This window comes from Astyanax mexicanus, chromosome 12 (genome assembly GCF_023375975.1).
Source record: "Astyanax mexicanus isolate ESR-SI-001 chromosome 12, AstMex3_surface, whole genome shotgun sequence".
Classification (NCBI taxonomy): Eukaryota; Metazoa; Chordata; class Actinopteri; order Characiformes; family Acestrorhamphidae; genus Astyanax; species Astyanax mexicanus.
The window spans coordinates 26071234-26091261 of record NC_064419.1 but is presented as its reverse complement, the minus strand read 5'-3'; the positions used below and the strand labels follow the sequence as shown (position 1 = coordinate 26091261).

General features: G+C 35.9%; 1 protein-coding gene across 1 annotated transcript; it reads left to right on the top strand.

Moving 5' to 3' along the window:
- The first annotated feature begins 8619 nt into the window (after positions 1-8619).
- On the top strand, positions 8620-10891 carry nkx3-1 (NK3 homeobox 1). Its single transcript, XM_007235237.4, has 2 exons — positions 8620-9032; positions 10001-10891. Exons 1-2 carry the CDS (start codon positions 8837-8839, stop codon positions 10411-10413), a joined length of 609 nt encoding a protein of 202 aa, XP_007235299.1. The 5' UTR covers positions 8620-8836; the 3' UTR covers positions 10414-10891.
- The last annotated feature ends 9137 nt before the right edge of the window (positions 10892-20028 follow it).

The window sequence follows — 20028 nt, the reverse complement described above, 5'->3', positions numbered from 1 at the left end:
ATATCTATAAACACACTCTCCAATCTGAATAAACCTTTTTATTATGCATAAAAAACTTTAATTATGCAAGTGTTCATGTTTCTATATAGAACTCCAAAAAGTTTAATAAAAAACTAATAAACCTATAGGAATGAGAATGAGATTTCCATTATATTATACCCAGATTTGCAACTGAATCAATTAATCAATGATTGAATTACATTGTTCATGTTTTCAGTGCAATATTGTTAAAAATAAATCGCTGACATTATTTTAGCCACATTTCAGTGTTGAAGGTCAGTCATGTATTAGGTGGGGGATAACAAATAAGCTTATGATGATCTCAGATGGTTTCCTTGAGATGTTGAAATGTAAAGATAAGTCACACTTGCTTAAACAAAAAAGCTTTAAAAATGAAGACACGCCTTTCAATCAGAGCCAGGTCTGTGTGTGCACAGAGAGGAGCAGATATCCGAAGGCTGTTTATTCAGTGAATGAAGACGTTCTGTCAGTCAGGATTTGACTCTGCTGTCTGTCTGTGTACTTTATCTGCGTCAGGCACCAACATTTCTGCCTCAACCAGTCCAACATCACCTTAAAAGCAACACAGTGTCTCAGGCTTACCGTATAAAAGCTGCACACATGCTCATGGTGACACCACATCATGCTGTTATGATACCTGTCTGGGTTCCTCCAGGCTGTCTGAAGAAGAACAAACAAAAACAGAGATTGCGGTTCAGACATAACATATATTAAGAGTGCATTTAAATTGCTGTTCACATCTGAATCCAGCTTTGATACACCAAAGGTTTGGGGACATGTTTGGCAAAGCTCCATCCAAATGTGGCCACATAGCTCCCTCTACTGTTTGCTGGATGACCTTACACCACTGTTTCAGTAAACTCTGCACTTAAAAACCTTAGCACAAAACAATGCATCATCCTCATCATGCCATAAAGTGCCGGAGGCCAACAGCTGACATTACATCATACCTTCAGACAGTGGCTGCTCTCAGCATGTGGGCCTGCAAGTGCAAGTAGCTCTTCATGCCTTTAAAAAAGCCTCTCAAGAGACTGTCAACTGTCACTTACGCATGTGAGAGGCATCCAACACAAACTATAGCCAAGTCACAAATGCCTTTAGCCTCTGGCGCTCTCTGACAGATGGTAGTTAAGACCTGCTTAGTTCTATTAAAGATAAGCTGCCTGTGTGTGAAATAATATTTTCACTGCTTGACTACCATGGTGACTGTGTTACGTTGACTAAGCAAACACCAGTGATTTATTCATGTGCTTTAGAGGATCATTTTAAAGATGGTAATTTAAAGAGCTTATAGCATGGAAATCACAGAATCTTTTTTTTAAGTAAGAGCTTGACATAATGTGCAAATAAAGAACATTCACTGTCTATACCAGGGGTGTCCAAACTTTTTTTGTTGGGGACCAGAAGGAGAAATATATTTGAAGTCACGGGCCACAGACTCTGTAATAAAACAAATAATGAAATATACCACTTTAAATAATACATTTTCTTGATTACTTTCATTTACTTACATTTTACTTTACTTACTTTACTTACATTTTACTTGATCTTTATCTTTGACAGTGTTGTGTTAACTAAGATTTTTCAAATTGATGTTTAATTTCATGATGTCTCTTAATATTAAACTCCTTAATTACGGCAACTTAAAAATGCGCACCCTCTCCGCTTTTAGACTCTTTTTGCCCCGTTTTTCTGCGCTAGAAATGCGCACCCTCTCCGCTTTTAGACTCTTTTTGCCCCGTTTTTCTGCGCTAGAAATGCGCACCCTCTCCGCATTTAGACTCTTTTTGCCCCGTTTTTCTGCGCTAGAAATGCGCACCCTCTCCGCTTTTAGACTCTTTTTGCCCCGTTTTTCTGCGCTAGAAATGCGCACCCTCTCCGCTTTTAGACTCTTTTTGCCCCGTTTTTCTGCGCTAGAAATGCGCACTCTCCACTTTTAGACTCTTTTTGCCCCGTTTTTCTGCGCTAGAAATGCGCACCCTCTCCGACTCTTTGGCCCGTTTCTGACACCTAGCGTTCAAACTTTGAATCTCACATTATAAAAACCTGCTTAACAGCGGGCCAACTTTCATTCTATTTCTAAAAGACCTCGCGGGCCGCTCCATAAAAGGAAACGGGACGCAAATGGCCCGCGGCCGTAGTTTGGACACTTCTGGTCTATACAGTACATTAAGGTACCTGAAACATTCAATAAAATTTTATTTATATTGCGCTTTTTACAACAAAAGCTGTCACAATAAACAGTTTTTACATTTTCATTCTTTCCCTTTTTTGACTTTCATTGAAAGTTAAGAAGGTTTTATCTCTCTCCTGTATACTGTGTTCCGAAACATAGGCTGCAGTCAAGATGAGCTGCATTTCCCTCTGTATGTATATATATATACATACAATACCATTAAAATTGTAATGTAAATGAGATTGTAAATAATTACTGAAATCATCCAGACTATGAAGGAACACATAAGGAATTATGTAGTAAACTAAAAGTGTTAAACAAACCAAAATACACAGTGAAGCATTTAGGTGGCTCTTATCTGGGGTGCTGTTAACTGAAAGCCATTCCACTCTACTTCATAAAGCTGACTGAAAAAAATCCAGCCAAGATGTGCAAAGCTGTCATCTAAGCAAGAGGTGACTAGTTTGAAAAATCTAAAATATAAAGTATATTCTTCTTAATTATGACAATGGTATTAATTTATTTTTAAGTATGTAAAAGACGTGGCTAAGAAAAAAACACGACTTCAGTCTTCTTGGTCTGTTTAACAAAGTACATTGTTGACCACTAGAGGGCGCCATTTTTCTTCTTTTTTAAATTAAACCATTATAACAATCACTAACAGCAAGGCCCCAAAGCAGGTGCTGTTTCAAATTTATATACATATATTTATATACATATATTTATTCGTTTTAGAATATGGGAGCATTGGAGGAGGCCTATTTGAGTAGGATAATGAGAGAGAAATGAGGATACAATTAGATTATTTTTAATGTTTATGTTTTACTCTAAAACATTTACATATTACTTACACATTATGTGTGCGTGTGTGTTCCACAGGGACAGAGGACAGACATAATTTTTTAAAAGTATTATTTTGATTAGCATGGACAAATTTCTAGCCTTTAGTTTAGATTTGTGTTATATGTTTTAATTGTTTTTAAACAGATTGCCATTTTCATACACTTTAATATGTTTATGTATATGTAAAATTATTTATTATAAAATATATGCAAAAATAGTTCACAAATAAAAATAAATTTGTGAAAAGCCTATTGTGGTGATAAACCTCCTCTTTAAATTCAATCAATTCAGATCAATTCAAAATAAATTACAGGACAAGTGAAACTACTTATTATAAATGTGTGGCTTCCAAACATACCTCTAAATAAGGTGTGTCCCACTTTCTATCATACATAATAATATCATTAAAATGTATGAATTGTGAAACCCATAAAACTTAAAGGCATGATTTGTATATTTGTTTTTGTTTGCAATATTTATGAATGCACTAAATGTTCCACATTTTAGTTTAGTGGTTGATTTTTTTATGTTTATTATTTATTTTGTTGCATTACTATTAGATTTTGACAAAATCAGAGACTTGTAAGATATTTTTGTTCACAAAAAAGTCAAAAGGTTTACAGATTTTTTGTTTCTACTGCTGTTTGGCCAAGAATATCTTATTATTCTAAGGCCATATCGCCCACCCCTGATCTAACTGATACCCAACACTGGGCAGAGTGTGAATGCAGCCTGTCCTAAAGCGGGGAGAGTTGTTCATGTCACGTAGTGAGTATGACGTATGGCTTCCTGTCGGCAGGGTCAGTTTCTAACTAGCCCACATCTGGCCCAGGACAAGCAAGCGGTGCCACAGCTTGCCTCCCTGCAGTGTTAGTGTAGCAGAAGGGGTCAGGGGAGAAATGAGGAGTTGCATTACACAAGCAGCAAGAAATTCTCATCCAATTACTGCTGCTTGTTTAGCTCGGCCACAGGATGACATAGCCACCGAAAGCTGCTGGGCAGAGGGCAGACTGAGTATGTGCTTGTGCAATTAAGATAGGCATCAGATGATATAGAAAACAGGAAAAAGACTCGATCAAAGAGCTGAGGGATAACGAAGGCCCATGCAGGTAGTCTATTCTGTGTGCCTCTGCATGTGTGTGTCCGTGTGGGAGTGTGTGTGTTTGTGTGTTCTACAGAGAAAGAGGACAGACAGATTATTCAAGGTGAACTTTATCACCTAAAACATCTAAAATGCAAAGTTTACATGACAACAGCGAAAATGAGGTAAACCCTGCAAAAATGCTTAAGCTTGTGTCCCTCTTGCGGATCATAAGATCCACTGAGACACAGCGCCTGAAAACAAGATTACAGGACACAAACACTCCCTGTCAGGGCCTTCATGTTTAGGCTTTATGTTACAAAAAGGGGATTTCTGATGAATATGGAAAACTGATATCTAGAGAAAGCAGCCCGTATTGAAACACAGGCCAAAGCAGTGCTATTTAAAGGCTTTGATTGGAGTAGAATCTGGCAGTACTAGAAAGTAAACCTAAACCCAAAAGGCACCAGGCTTTAATTTGAACATTATTCAAATTTTTGTTCAAAACTGAAGTCGAATTTTGGTTGGAAGTCACATATTTGTTCAAATGAAACTCTGGGTTTCGACAGGCATAAAATTTTACACACATACACTCTCAAAACAAAAAAACATTATTTGGAGGTTATACATATCATTCATATACATAACCAAATAAGAGGGAACGAAAAATGGCAATTTTTTTGGCAGCTTGACTTTATTTTGTTCACGCATTGCTTTAGCTATATGATCCTATATTGCTATCTGATTTATACTCTTCTTCTTCAATTTTCTTCCTTTTTATATTTTATTTAAAATTTTTGCCTTTTTTTTCTCAATTTAAAAGGCCAATTACCAAACCCACTTATTAGGACTCTTCCTATCACTAATAATGTCCCAAACACCAGGAGAGTGTAGACTAGCACATGCCTCTTTCGATACATGTGAAGTCAGCCACCACCTCTTTTCAAACTTTTGCTGATGCAGCATTGCCGAGTAGCATCACAGCGCGCTCAGAGGAAAGCGCAGCGACTCGGCTCCGATGCATCAGCTAATAGACACCTGTGCTGTGAACCATCTACCCACACAGAGAAAACAAGGCCAATTGTGCTCTCTTTGACTCTGGCTGCTGATGGCCAGTGGCACTTAGATCATTGTGGCAGCACCCTAGACCAATGGAAATATTTACACATTCTGACTTCAGATAGGGTGGTCTATATGGGCTTGTATACAGTTGATTCTAAATAACATTTTCTTTTGTCAGTTTGACTTGTATCTGGTCTATTCTTTTAGAATAAGGGCAATTAAGGGACATTTCTTTAGAGCAGAGATGGTTGAAATATTCCATATTCCATACCAGGAGAATAGAATTGTGGTGAAGTCTGAGAATTCATGACATACTGGACAGCTCTGTAGAGCATCGTAATTTAATTTAGAAATTTAACTCCTTGTGTGGTTCAATCTAAAATTCTCAGGAATCTAAATTTCCCATGTGGTTCTCGGTATTGATGTATGATTTTAGGAAAAATATGTAAAAGATTATGTAAAAAAAAATTTGCGAAAGATTATGTAAAGGTTTTTGTTCCAAATAACCATTTTATCCCGTCCTCTCTTTTAGAAAAATACGTAAGGACATGCAAGGGTCACTCATCTCCTGAGCAGAGATGGCAGGAAGTGTTAACTGATCTGAGTAGAGACTGTATTTTAAGGGATTGTGGTGGGAGGTCATGTCGAGAGACAATGGCCCCGTTTGTCACCCTCAGGTTTTGTATTATTCCAAACAGACTCTCCACTCTCCTGGGGCCAATATGGCCCCTTCTCCCTCTCTGCTCCTCTGCAAATGTCTCTCCCGCTCTCCCAGGCCCTCTTTCCTTAACATTGTGGGGTCAAACAGAAGCATCGGGGTGTGGGAGGTGGGTTTGGGGGGGGCACAACAAACAAACAGCCCCTCAACGACGTGTGTGTCAGGAGCAGGAGCCGCATCCAAATATGCTGAACACATTAGCTCCATAGGGAGGGGGCCACCCACCTTGACCCTGCCTGACCACGGAGCCTCCCCTGTGGACACGAAGACCATTCGGCACACCCTCGGAGCCTGGAGTTTACCCGGCCTGCTACAGGAGAGTAAAAGTGAGATCCAGTTTCATAATAAATCTTACCAGCTCCTCACCCAGTGAGAATGAAGAGTGAGAATGGGCCAAATGGGAAACACCTGTAGGATACTTTCGTCTAGAGTGTCCACACTGCGTCTGCTAATGACTCGAGTGTGCCACTTTGTAGACATGCAAAGCAAGCCAAACCTAAATAGTTTACTTATTTATACATATGGTATGTGTTATTAATTGCTTTTTTAATAGGGAAATACAATCATTTAAAAAAACTCCAAAAATGTAAAGGTATTTTCTTTTCTCCTGCCCTTTAAATTGTAAATGCATGGCTGCATTGAAAATGAGGTTTTCCCCTTAAAGTAAAGTGAAAATAAAAGTTGATTGATCAATTCATTGATTGATCTACAACAGTCATTTTTGCAATGGTGCATAACATTTTAAATGTTATAACCCAAACAATTATTTGACAAAACAGGTTTTTTAAGTTAATTAATTAATTAATTAAAATGTAATTACATGTGAAAGTACAGTCAGCATCTTAAGCATCTTCCAAAGCTATTATCTAATCAGCAAGCATGTATTACACTTATTACATTATTACATTTTGTGTGTCTGTAAAAAAGGCCAGTACATACAGTCACCACCCAACAATTGGTTTATTAAATTATCAATTTTTAAAGTAAATCAGGTGAGCTGCTGTTCGAACTGAACTAATGTATTTAGTGAATAGAGTTCAAATCAAAGTAAGCAACCAAACCTGTTCTTCTAACTTATGAATCAATAACTTTTAACTAATTGAGTTAGAGTACATAATTGACTGCTTTTTTATATATATAATTTTTCAATTTCAGTGTTTACTTCTGTAAAGTGTTACAAAGTGATATTCAGGGCTGCAGAGCTCTGTTGATATATTGAATAAGTCATTCAGAAATATACATTAAAATAAAATACATTTAAATATTTTATAAAATTCTGACTATGATGGTTTATTCCTTGCATAGGCTGCTGGTCATGTCCTATGTAAGGCAGGTTCAGGTTAAATGGAAAAGTATTGTTGGACTTGTTTTTCTGGTCTTTATCTTAGCATTATTTGCCAAACTGTAATGTAGTCTCTTGGTGACTGCAGATTCGTGAACTTTAACATCATGAGACAAAAAAAACCTGTAGGTTCCATGATGATAATTTAGGGTTGTTGAAGATTTTTTTACGCATTGTGTGGTCTGTTCTAGAGCTGCACTCTCTAGGAAGGTGTGATCTGACCATGCAGTTTGCAGGTTTCACTTTTCACTATTTTTGCTTATTTCTAATAACTTTACATCTAAGATCTCTAAGATGTTTTAATTATATCCTCTAAGTGATGCCGCAGACATCAACAATTAAAAGCATACCAATCCTAATGTTTGAGGCTTAAATATGTCAGACTACTCTCTAACAATGTTCTCATCAAATGCACTGGATTCTTGTTGTTTGGGTATATAACCTCAATCTCCTGATGAATCAAATAAATATTTTATGTGTAAATGTGTTTTAAAAAAGTGTTTTTATATCATGACTTTATGACTTTATGTATTCAAACATTAAACAACGGACATGGGGCTACTAATATGGCCTTTTAAACCTGTGAATTGTCCGCTCAAACAGAAAAAAAAACAGTGAAGAAGTGAATGGTGGGGGTGGGGTCATATTTATCACTGGCAACATTTGGCATAATATATTTTATTGTAAAAATGTAGATACCCATAAAAAAACTTTTGCTAGGGTGATGGTAGTGGTCTGTTACGACTTTAAACTTTAACTGTGTTCAAGTCAGCGGATATATTGGATATTACAATATTTATATCATTTCATAGCCACGCCTTCTCTTTATTACCTTATAAGATGTGTGCAGACGAGAGTTCTGGAAAAAAGGTTACATTTTCCTTTTTAAATTGCTTATATAAATGATTTTATCATTACATACCCCTAACATTATCCATGCATTGCAGAATTTGATTTATTTGACAATTGCAAACTTTAATTGGAAAGCTTTATTTTTTTTAAGACTATTATAATATTATTATAATATTATCTTAATTATGGGGAAATCTTTATATACCTTTACATATGTTTTTAAGGCATGTACACAGTTGTTCATATTTTTGTCCTTTTCTTTTTTATTGTTGTTTCATAACAAACATACAAAGTATGAAGATTTACGAATAAAAAAGTATAATAAGATGTACACAAAATTATGAGTTTAAGGGAATTAAAAATATATTTAATTGTAATCATAAGAGCGTGATCTGATTCCATTCAGCGTTAGTTCAGGAAAGCGACAAAGATTTCGCGATAAAGAGAAATCACGTCTGTTTTTTCAATCACCTACGCATGACGTGAGCAGAGGGGTGTGGCTACACGGAGAGGCACCAGCATTTAAATGAAGGGAAGAAAACGTAAAAGACACACAGTTCACTGAGGGGATTTTCACACCGTTTAGACACACATACGATTTTATATCGAGGTTAAAGTGAACAGTCCTCTGTTTAACACTTACTGTGAGCAAACCGCTGCGTTATATAGCTTTCCTTTTTTATTTGGTAGTTGTTTGTCTGGAGGAGGTGGTTGTCGAGACGCTGTTTTTTCTCAGAGGAGATGGCGACCTCAAACAAGCCGCTAACATCTTTTTTTATTGAAGATATTCTTTGTTTGAGGGAGGAGAAAGGAGAAGAGTCGCGAGGCGCTTCGGTCAGGATTCACTCTGAGACTTCGTGGTCCAACGACGGCGAGGAGGACAGCGCTCTCCTGCTGTCCGTCACCGCGGCGGAGTCGCCGATAACCCGGAGAACAGGTAGAGAGATTTTTATGGAGTTTAAAAATGTGATGCTTTAACGCCTAAAAGTAAAAAATAAAATGCGTTTAAACGTTACTACAACGTAAAGTGTTACCTAGCGGCACAGTATTCCTTACAATTTATATTCCTTTCACATAATTAAAATGACAAAAGTATTATAAATCAGGTGTAAAACAATAATAGTAATTTGTATGTATTACGCTTATAAAAACTGTTTGTGTCACTACCAACATTGTATTTGTGGAAATAGTAGATAAGTAAATCAGTTAACCACATAAATATAAACCTTTTATTATTATTAATATAACGTAGTTTATGATTTTTTTTACCCCTTTTCCCATCAAATTGAATTAAAAAACTAAAATTTAAACGTCCAGCTTACATCCAGAACATGTTATATTGTAATGCTGAATGACTGTCAAGAGTTTCTCACTTGCATTAAAACATTTAAACGTTTGGGGGCAGGTGTTTGGAATACTGTCGCTCCATCCTGACTAGAAAAGTTTTTTTCTTCAAAGGAATTTTTCTATTGGTCCACAATTAACCAATAGAAATATTGTTGCTAGGCAGTGATTCCATAGTTCAACCAATCAGTGTACATCCTAAATGACTTGGTGTGGTTCTGTAATTTCAACTGAACGGCGGAAAAATAACGAAATTGTGGCGTTATTTAAAGCGAAGTAAAATAGCTACACCGAATTAAACTGAATTGAGAACATATTTGTGGATTATTATAATTTCAGTTCTAACCGTCAAATGCTTATCTTACCCACTCGCAGCGGATTTTAGCATTTTTGTAACATGGATATTAATGTATTTAAACGTGGTTTATTGTGTTTTACTGGTTTAAACGCGGGTTTTTAAGGAGTTTTGCGGATTTTAGCGTGTTTTAATGGGCTTTAATGTGTTTTAAACAGGTTTTAACGTGGTTTTAACGTTTTTTTTTTTACCTCTTTTTAAACCAGATTCCACGGATGGTTCCCAGGCATGCAGTCCAGGCACCGGAACCGGCGGAGGCGGGAAACAGAAGCGCTCGCGCGCCGCCTTCACTCACGTGCAAGTGCTGGAGCTCGAGAAGAAGTTCAGTCGCCAGAAGTACCTGTCCGCCCCGGAGCGCGCGCACCTCGCCACGTCGCTGCGCCTCACAGAAACTCAGGTGAAGATCTGGTTCCAGAACCGGCGCTACAAGACCAAGCGAAAGCAGCTCGCCACCGAATACAGCAAAGACTGCTTCCACAAGCCCGAGCTGAGCGCCGGGGCGGAGGAGGACCTGCTCAGAGCCTCGCTGCTGGCCACCGTCTACAAGTCATACCACCCGTACAGGCCCTGCGTGTACGATCTACACGGACTGGGTGCGTGGAGACCAGCCGTGTGGTGACAGGACAGGGCTCACCTGAGAGTGAATGTTGTACCTGTTACTGTAGCTCAGTGTTTTCCAGATGGTCCAACCCAGCTGAAACGAACAGTTAATTAACCTGAGAGAGAGGCTGGAAGACATGGAAGATAGTAGATGCAAGATGGTATGGGGCAGCCAGTCAAGTGGGATTGAAGACTACATCCATCTGCACAATTTAGTACCCCACTCAGTTGAGGCTTAGGTTTAGTGACACACAGGGACTATTTTTTGTGGTAGATCAAAGACCTGTTACTCACAGTCCAGTCTTGACGGACCCGTCAATGGTTCGGCATGCCTGCTCTCAATGCACTTGACTAAACCACACAAGAACTTTTGAGTATTTGTGGGGAGTTATGGAAAACATGCCATGCGGTTGGAAAACACTGTTGTAGTTCTTATGTAATTATGTTTTAATATAATGTGTACAGCTTTATATATCGATTGAAATAAAACTATGTTTTTCCTTCCTTGGCAGTCTTTTCCAGAACATTACTGCTAAAAACAAGAGTTAATAGAGCAATGCCAGTAAAAGAAGAATATGCTTTCCCTTAAATTGAGTTTTCCTAAATTCTTGAGAAAATTTGAGATGTTTTAAAAACACAAAATTGTCCACAGACTCCCTTGCCCTTGTAATTGAACAAATCCCAAATTGGTGAATGCCAACTTCTTTGTAAAAAAAAAACATGGATTTCTTAAGACAGAATGTCTTCAAGTAATTGCTAGAGAATGAAGCCAAATTATTTGTGCGATATAATGGTTTTCTGTCTGGAATAAAATGTTGATATTTCATAGCATTGCTCGATTAACTATTTGTAGCACCTTTATTTTTTATAGAAGTGTAAGGCCCCCTAATATTAATCTGTAAATTAGAAAGTTTAAAAACTAATGCATGTAGATAGAACATACAGTCAGTCAGCACACAGGAAGACCCCATTGAATAAATGCAGTGTTTTTAATAACATTTCATTTAGCTTGTAAGAATATATTCTTTAAGTGTATGCCATCACTTATCCCAGCCTATATCATTCACAGTGTCATTACTCTCCAAAAAACACCTCTCCCAACTAGCACACTACACTTCACTAAGGCGGATGTTTTCAAATTAGTGTAAATCATTTCATTTCCCATCTTCATCCTTGGTTCAACAAAGACTCATGCTGTACTTAAACTCTTGTAATAGTCACAAACTCTCCAGGCTGATAAGAGCAGATATGGGTTCTTTTCTTGTGAATCATGCAGGCTTTCTAAACACTGCAGTTCAAGATTGTTGCTAGAGATAGCAATCACAAGTACCCCTATCATCCGAAGTTCGACTTCGGTTGGATTCGACATCATGATGTCTTTAACTGACTGGACTGAGGGTGGTATATTGTCTGAGAGATAAAGCTGCTGCAGGAAACTTGAGTTGGTTTACTCAACTGAAAGATGACTTTTATCAGCACTAAGGACGTGGGTTTGAACAGAACTGGTTCTGCCATAGTGAGGTCAAAGTGTCCAAAGATGTAGATGCATGTACACAGCACTTGAGAGATTGTGAGAAATAACTAATTTTCTAACAATGACATTGTCCTTAGTTAAAAACTTTTAATATTGAGGAAAACACACATTGTTATATCACTCATAATGTTCTTCAAATGTTATTTAGTGAAGACAGAGGTTCAGTATGGAGACATAAAAACTCAAATAATCATCAGAGCGGTTATGTAGTTCTTTGTCTGGTCTCGATAAAATTTTCAATTAATATAAACTAACTGAAATCTTTAACCATTTTCTGTAAAAAAAATCATTTCCATAGGTAAAAAGAATCAAATCCACTTCTGGATGAATGTTAAAAGGTTCTTCACACACAACTCACAACTTTTTACAAAATGTTTGACTATGACGTTTCTAAAATGTCAAGTTTTATTTTTAAGACAGTACAGGCTAAAACATAAAAGAGCTTTTTTAATTCTTAAGATATATACATTGTTTAATAAATATTTAGACACTACACTGGGTCCCAGGTTTGTTAATGTGAAATGGGTCCTTCATATTATAGTGGAAAATCTTTTGTATTAAGCCAGTATAGAACCTTTTTATAAAATAGCTCTATATAGCACCAAAACCGGTTCCACTATTGTTATAAGTCAAAGTACCGTTTTGCGCAGAGTGTCTACATTGTATCTGAAATGTCTTTTTCCTAAAGAAGCAGCAAAAACTAAGCGTTTGTCTACCTTCTTTAAAGGCCAGTCGAGCATGGCGAGACCTCTTTAGGTATTTCTAAGTGTCTAAGTGTAAGCAAATTTACCAATATGAATGAGAAAAGGAAGTGTCCACTAAAGCCCCATTATAAGCCTCAGTATGAATGACTGCATTGTCTCCACAATATACTGTTTGCTGGCCCTCATTAATCAAGATGACACTACCACCATGTCCCATTTGGTTTTGACTGGGTGAGTTTGATTGATTAGACTGTAAACCGGGGCTGAGCATGTTAAAACACACAAAATGTGCCACTAATGGAAAGAAAGTGTAGCCGTGACTTAAATAACCTCACATTCATTTACAATATACATACTAAACAGAAGCTAAACCTCTTTTTATCATACTGTTTTAAATAACAAAATTTGTAAAAGTGGCAATCTGTACTAAGAACTTTTAGCACTATCTTAAAAAAAATACCACGATTCAACCATTGAAAATCTCAGGCATCGGCCACTTTTAATATCAGATCATTTTGTCTCTTTGAACCATCGCCGGCCAACCGTCAAGCCTGTCTGGCCCTTTGTTTTGCTTTGACATCACACTCGATGAACGAGATTTCACCCTGTTCCTTCAGTTCAAAAGGGTGAGGAGACCTATCCGACCAGGGCAGCCTCATAATTTTCCATCTCAGCACTGTCATGCCACTTAATAACAGCAATCTGTGCGGTGACATTGTTTTGGTTTGGGAAGATAAGCGAAGGGCAGTGATGTAGAGGCTCTGGGTGCGGGGATGGGATGGTATGGGACGCTTGGAATGCCACCCACTTGGCCCGGCTCCAGGACAGCTCTGGAATGCATTTTGCACGCGTTGCACTGCCTTTTCATTTTTTATTTATACTAATTTATATTATTTTATAATTCTAGAATAGATATATATGGACTGTTATTCATTTTACAGTACAGGTAAAAAAAAAGTTAGACATACATAGGCATTGAAAAAAACAACTAAACGAACACTTCATAAAATTACAGTAAATAGTAGCCAGTAAGTCTTATTGTGTCTGATCGTTCCTATATTTGCCCTGATGCAGGTTTATACACCCCAGCATTCTCTCAAGAAGATTCACCAGGAGCCTCTTGAGATTATTTATAGACCAATAGGCTTAAAGAGAGACACATAAAGGGGATTAAACAAAGAATAAAATAACAAACATTCAGCTGTTCTTTTTTATTTTCTAAAATCAACAAAGAATTACATTTATACAGATAGGGTCATAAATATACCTTAAATATACCATAAAATTACCTTAAGCACAGTAATATTTAAAAATGTACATTTTGGTTAAATGTGCATTGGTAAATTGCTCCTGTCAGAATTCAGCTTGGATATTTGATCATTCTTTTCACTAGGATTGCTTGAGTTTAATTATATTTGATGGTTTTCTGGCACAAACTTAATTTTAAAGCACAGTCCACATGCAGCTCTGAAAAAAATAAGAGATCACTTCAGTTTCTCTGATTTTGCTATTCGAATAAAATTAACATTGTTGTTTTATTCTATAAACTACAGGCAACTTTTTTTCCAAATTCCAAGTAAAAATATTGTCATGTAGAGCATTTACTTGCAGAAAATTAGAAATGTTTAAAATAACAAACAAAAAAAAAGATGCAGAGCTTTCAGATCTCAAATAATGCAAAGAAAGCAAGTTCAAATTATAATGTTTTCAGAGTTCAGAAATCAATTTGGTGGAATAACCCTGGTTTTTAATCACAGTTTTCATGCATCTTGGCATGTTCTCCTCCACCAGTCTTACACACTGCTTTTGGATAACTTTATGCCACTCCTGGTGCAAAAATTCAAGCAGTTCAGTTTGGTTTGTTTGCTTGTGATTATTCATCTTCCTCTTGATTACATTCCAGAAGTTTTCAGTTTGGTAAAATCAAAGAAACTTTCTTATTTTATTTGCAGAGCTGTAAATATATGGACTGTAATTTATGTTACAGAACAGATAAATAAAGCTTAGGCATATGTATTCAATGAAAAAGACAACTAAACATGAACACTAAATGGAATTAAATAGTAACCAGTAAAAAGTTTGATTGTTAATCGTTCCAATGTTTGCCCTTATGCTGGTTTATACACCCCAGCATTATGTGAAGAAGATTTACCAGGAAGATGACTTTGCCAAAAGGCTTAAAGAGACACACATACATTTAGGGGATTAAAAAAATAAATAAATAATATATATATAATGTCTTAAAGTAATTAAAAACTAGTGTGTATTAACTTTAGCTTTACTTTTTTATTTCTAAAATTAAACAAAGAATCAAATTTATACAGATAGGGTCATGAATATACCTTAAGCACAGTAATATTTAAAAATTTTAATTAAATGTAAATTGGTTAATTGCAACTTGACAAGATGGCAGTATTAGCTTCTGTTAGAATTCAGTTTGGATATTTGATCATTCTTGTCAATAGGATTGCTTAAGTTTAATTATATTATTTCGTTTCCTAGCACAACCCAACTTTTAAAGCACAGTCCACATATTTGTGAGGTCAATTCAAAAAGTATAATATTACCTTACTGTATCCATTCCAAAATCACTCTTGATGTGTATTTGGGTCAGTGCAGTGTCTAAAGGGTTCAACAGTTTAAATCAGTGTTTCCCCTGCATACTGTTGTGTTTCCCCTGCTTTAAAAAACAAGCTGCAAATCTAAGGGACTTCATTATCTGATTAGTTGTATCGGGTGTGTTGGGAAAAAATAAATGTGCAGAGCAGGGTGCCTCCAGGACTAGGTCTGAAAAACACTGGTCTAGATGTTGGAAGAATCCTTATTTACTACTCCTCCTTCTGCATTATTTCAACCACTTATCATGTTCCAGTGGCAACAAAACAGTCCAAGAGCATAATGCTTCCACCACCATGCTTAACAGCTGGTACAGTGTTCTTGGGGCTGAATGCCTGAAACCTTTGGATTCTTTCACTACCATGGTAGGCTTCTATAAAATGGAGTGTTTCACATCAAACCTTTCTTCGTAAGTCCATACAATATCTAAAAATTAACCTAAATTAAGCGACCTGTATGACCGCAACTTATTCATGTTCATTTCAGTTTTTACACATTATGTTTTGTATCAGGTTCCTGATGGAGTCCTGAGTTTTGGATGTAAACAGGATTAAAACCTCCCGGTCTCACTGCTACAACGTCTCAGCCACTTTGGCTCCATCATTAAAGGATTATAAGAGTAGAACAGCCTGATAGACACGGTTCAGCTCCCTCTCTGTCTAGTGCAGGTTTACATGCACTACTTATCTAGAGAGTGACAGAGTCTGGTAAGGGAGAACGGTTCATCCTGAGTGGGAATTAGGGTCTTCTTTTGTTTTGGGTGCAAACATCCGCAACAGCTAGGAGTTTTGAATGACATTTGTTTGTGATACAGTAATTTACAGAGATAAAAATCATTAAGATGAAGGGACTATGTTGTTGCTGAGTAAGGATGACTATGTCCACATTGTGGATTAAGGCTCTGAGTCATTATCAGAACTTTGCTTTTTGGCACTGACTAAGATATGTAATTTATTTTTATACTATTTTTACCTTTTAGTTCCTGTTATGCATGTGTGCACCCTGCCATAGCAAGCTGCACAAAATGATGGACAATGACAGGGTGGACAATTTTAGCAAATTTAATATAAATATGGTTGACCTAAAGTTGCACATATCTGGAATTGTACATGGTGACCTAGTTCTGTTTTAAAGACACATTCAGATTTGTTGAAATATTTTTAATTAACTGGATACCTTGATTAATTTACCATGACAGGGTGGACAGCTTTACCTTGTGAACTTTTGTTTGGTGTGCATTCTTAATTTCTTCTAGCTGTTTAAGATTGGTAGGATATAACAAGTATAAAAATAAACTTTGTACAGGAAACCATTATTACTAAAATAACAAAAAAACAATGTCCCATGTGGGACAGTAGTTTATTTTAACATTTTAAAACTATTCTATTTGGGATCAGAAGAGCCTAATTAGTCCTAAAACTAAATTTTAGCTTTCTACAGTAAGTAAATAAACTAGTTTTAAACATAAAATTGGATGAGAAATCTGACCTGGCACATGTGCCTGTCTGGGCTGGCTGTAGAAACGTGTGACTGGGATTCCCGCCGTCTTGTTTTCAATCAACTGGATGGACTGTATGGAAACAGTATGATAAATATTAAGTGAAACTAATTTTGTTCATTTCTGAACTTGCAGCAAGTTCCTTGAAAATAACAAAAAGTCAAAGATTACTTTCTTAAAGGGGTTATCCCAAAATGACAGTAAGCACAAGGAAATTCTAGGATACATTTTTTTAAAAAAAATTTCTTGTCGAATATCTTCAAATGATTATGAGGTGTAATGGTTAAACTTAAAAAATCAAGTTAAACTTAAAAATAATTATAATCACGAGATACTTAGACTGTACTCCGATTACAGAAACATACAGTTTTAATAAGTTGTCCAATCAGATTTCATATTAATTACGTGCACTTGTAGTAGATAAGGGGGTGTTCTGTTTTGTCTCAAGTTAAAAAGCTCTCAGAGTGATCCGATGCTAAACTTCAGGGTGTGTTTAAGTTGAAGTGTGAGCAAACTGTGGCAACAGTGGTATGAGAGACAGTATGCATGTTCAGACTGAAGGATGAAGACAGAATCCTGTAAACACGCTGATAAGACTGTATAGAGGTCAACAGGACAAGCTGGTGGGGCTGGTTAAGGCCTACACACAGGGCAAATGAAGGGTATCATAAGGGTATCTAAATTCTTTGAAGAAATCACGATCTGAACTGGATCCGGCTGGTTTCCTTTTAGTTATCGCTGACTTGATTTCTACATACAGAATGAGCAGGGTTCTTTATCTCAGGCATTAGTTTGTCCATCAGAAATGACAGACTTGAATGTCAAAGTTGATTATGTAGTTTAACCTATAGACTAATATGTTGATTAATGTTGCTAACATGTAATAGAAACTAACACTAACTGACACTTCTGATCCTCTAAATGATTCACAGTGATAAGTTAGCTGATAATAAGATAAAAGGAGAATAAAAATGAACAAAAGCACATTTCAGACTTCAAGACTGAACAATAACTATATTGTTTTAGTTCATTTACATGCACACCTAATTTTTAATAATAAAAATACAAAACTTTATTTGTGGGCTAACTTTTTTTTTTTGGAAGAATGCTAACCTTTTTGTAGATCTATATCGTGTTTAACATTAGATGTTATTTGATAAAAATAAAGGTGAATAATTACAAATATTTAATGTTTTATTTCTGATGGAATTTGATGACAATAAATTGTAATCACTTTAAATCTTATCAATCATGTTTTACTTTAGATGTACTCTCTTTACATTAAATTACTATAAATATAATGTAATTTCATGAAAATAAAGTACAATTAAATAGATAAAAAAAGATAAATGTCCACTATTATGTTTTACTTTAGATGTTATTTAATTGGTTATCATTATTAACTTAAGATGGAATTTAATGAAATGTAAAAATACTATATATACTATAATATACGGTAAATAATACACACAGCCATTTTACTTTTCTGACAAAGCCAACCAGTAAATCATCATCACCTAGTCGCGCCATTCTTTGCAATGCTGTTAATCAGATATCACAACCTGACTGTCAGCATGCTGTTAACAACATTCAAAAAAACTCCTTACTCCTACTCACTACTGTACAATAATCACTTACTACTACTTACAATAATCAGTTAAATACACAAGTCTTAGAGAGTCACCTTAATTTAATTACATTTTAAATAAAGTCTATAATATTAATTTAGCAGTTCAGTTCAAAAGTGAAAAAAATAAAAGTGAGCCAATACTGGTATTTCGGGTAATTGGATCTGTTCCAGGTGAATACTCATACTGTAAAAAAACATTTTTGTATTTCCAACAACATTATTAGTTCCTCAAAACAACATTTATATTACATGGACATATATAAACAAGTACATGTACAGTACCAGTCAAAAGTCAAAAAGTGTTACACAAACCAAAATATTTTGTGAAGCATCTAGGTGCTCTTATCTGGGGTTCTCTTAAGCTGCGATTTCTGAGGTTGGTAACTCTGATGAATTTATCCTGTACAACAAAGGTTACTTTTGGTCTTCCTAATGAGGGGCAGTCCTGATGAGAGACAGTTTCATCATAACATTTTTGATGGTCTTTGTGACTGAACTTTGTGACTGAAAGGATACTTTCAAAGTTCTTGAAAATTTTGCGATTGACTGACTGTAGTTCTTGCCATAATATGTATTTGAACATTACTCAAATAGAGCTATTTACTGTATACCAACTCTACCTCTTCACAACTTTACAACTGATGCTCTCAAACACATTAGGTGGTGCAATAGGTGCTACTTTGAAGAAAATCAAATATAAAGCATATACTAGTTTCTTTAACACTTTCTTGTTAAATAAGTTATAGGTTTTTCTTTATAGTTTGGATGACTTTAGTATTAATCAGCAATGCAGAAGATTTTAAATAATGAAAAAACACTGAATGTTGTTTATTTTGACTGGTACTTTATCATTTCTACAAAAAAAAACTAAAGTGTGTATTAATATTTGCAGAAATAAAAGTGTATATGACTGCTCTAACATAAAAAAATGAGAGAAAAAATACAGCTACAGAAAATTTTTGTTTTTTTCTGTGATGACAACTATTACCAACTCACTGTAAAAAACTTTCTGGCAGCAGGAATGACAGAAAATCAATTTTTTAAATATATATATATATATATATATATATATATATATATATATATATATATATATATGTGTGTGTGTGTGTGTGTTATTATATCCATCTCACAACAGTTATGTTAGTAACAGTAATTGTAAAAAACAGAAAATTTTGCTTTTGTTTTGTTGTCAGCTACAGATACCGTATGTTTTGCACTATAAGGCACAATTAAAACCCTTTAATTTTCCCAAAAATCGTCAGTGCGCCATATAATGCGGAGCGATTATATACAAATTGTACCAGTCAGGTTGTACAAAGCAGTAAAGCCACTCCACTGAAGTACAGGGCTTTCTGTTTAGTTCTGCAGCAGCGAGGCTGGAGCAGAACTAACATTAACATTAGCTGCTAACTGCGCTAAGCGCTAGCTCTTTTATCGTTCAGAAGTGAGTATATTGGACTGTAGCCTGCATGTTTACTGTGTTAAAACAAGCTATGTGGGACGAATGCTAGCTAATATCGACTTGGCTTAGAGTAACACTCAGGGTTCCGGAGTGTAGTGCTATCGGGCTGCATTAGCCGCTAACCATGGCTAGCGCTAGCTGCTAATGCCTTAGTGGAAAATTGAGAAACTAAGCTTACTGTAAATAA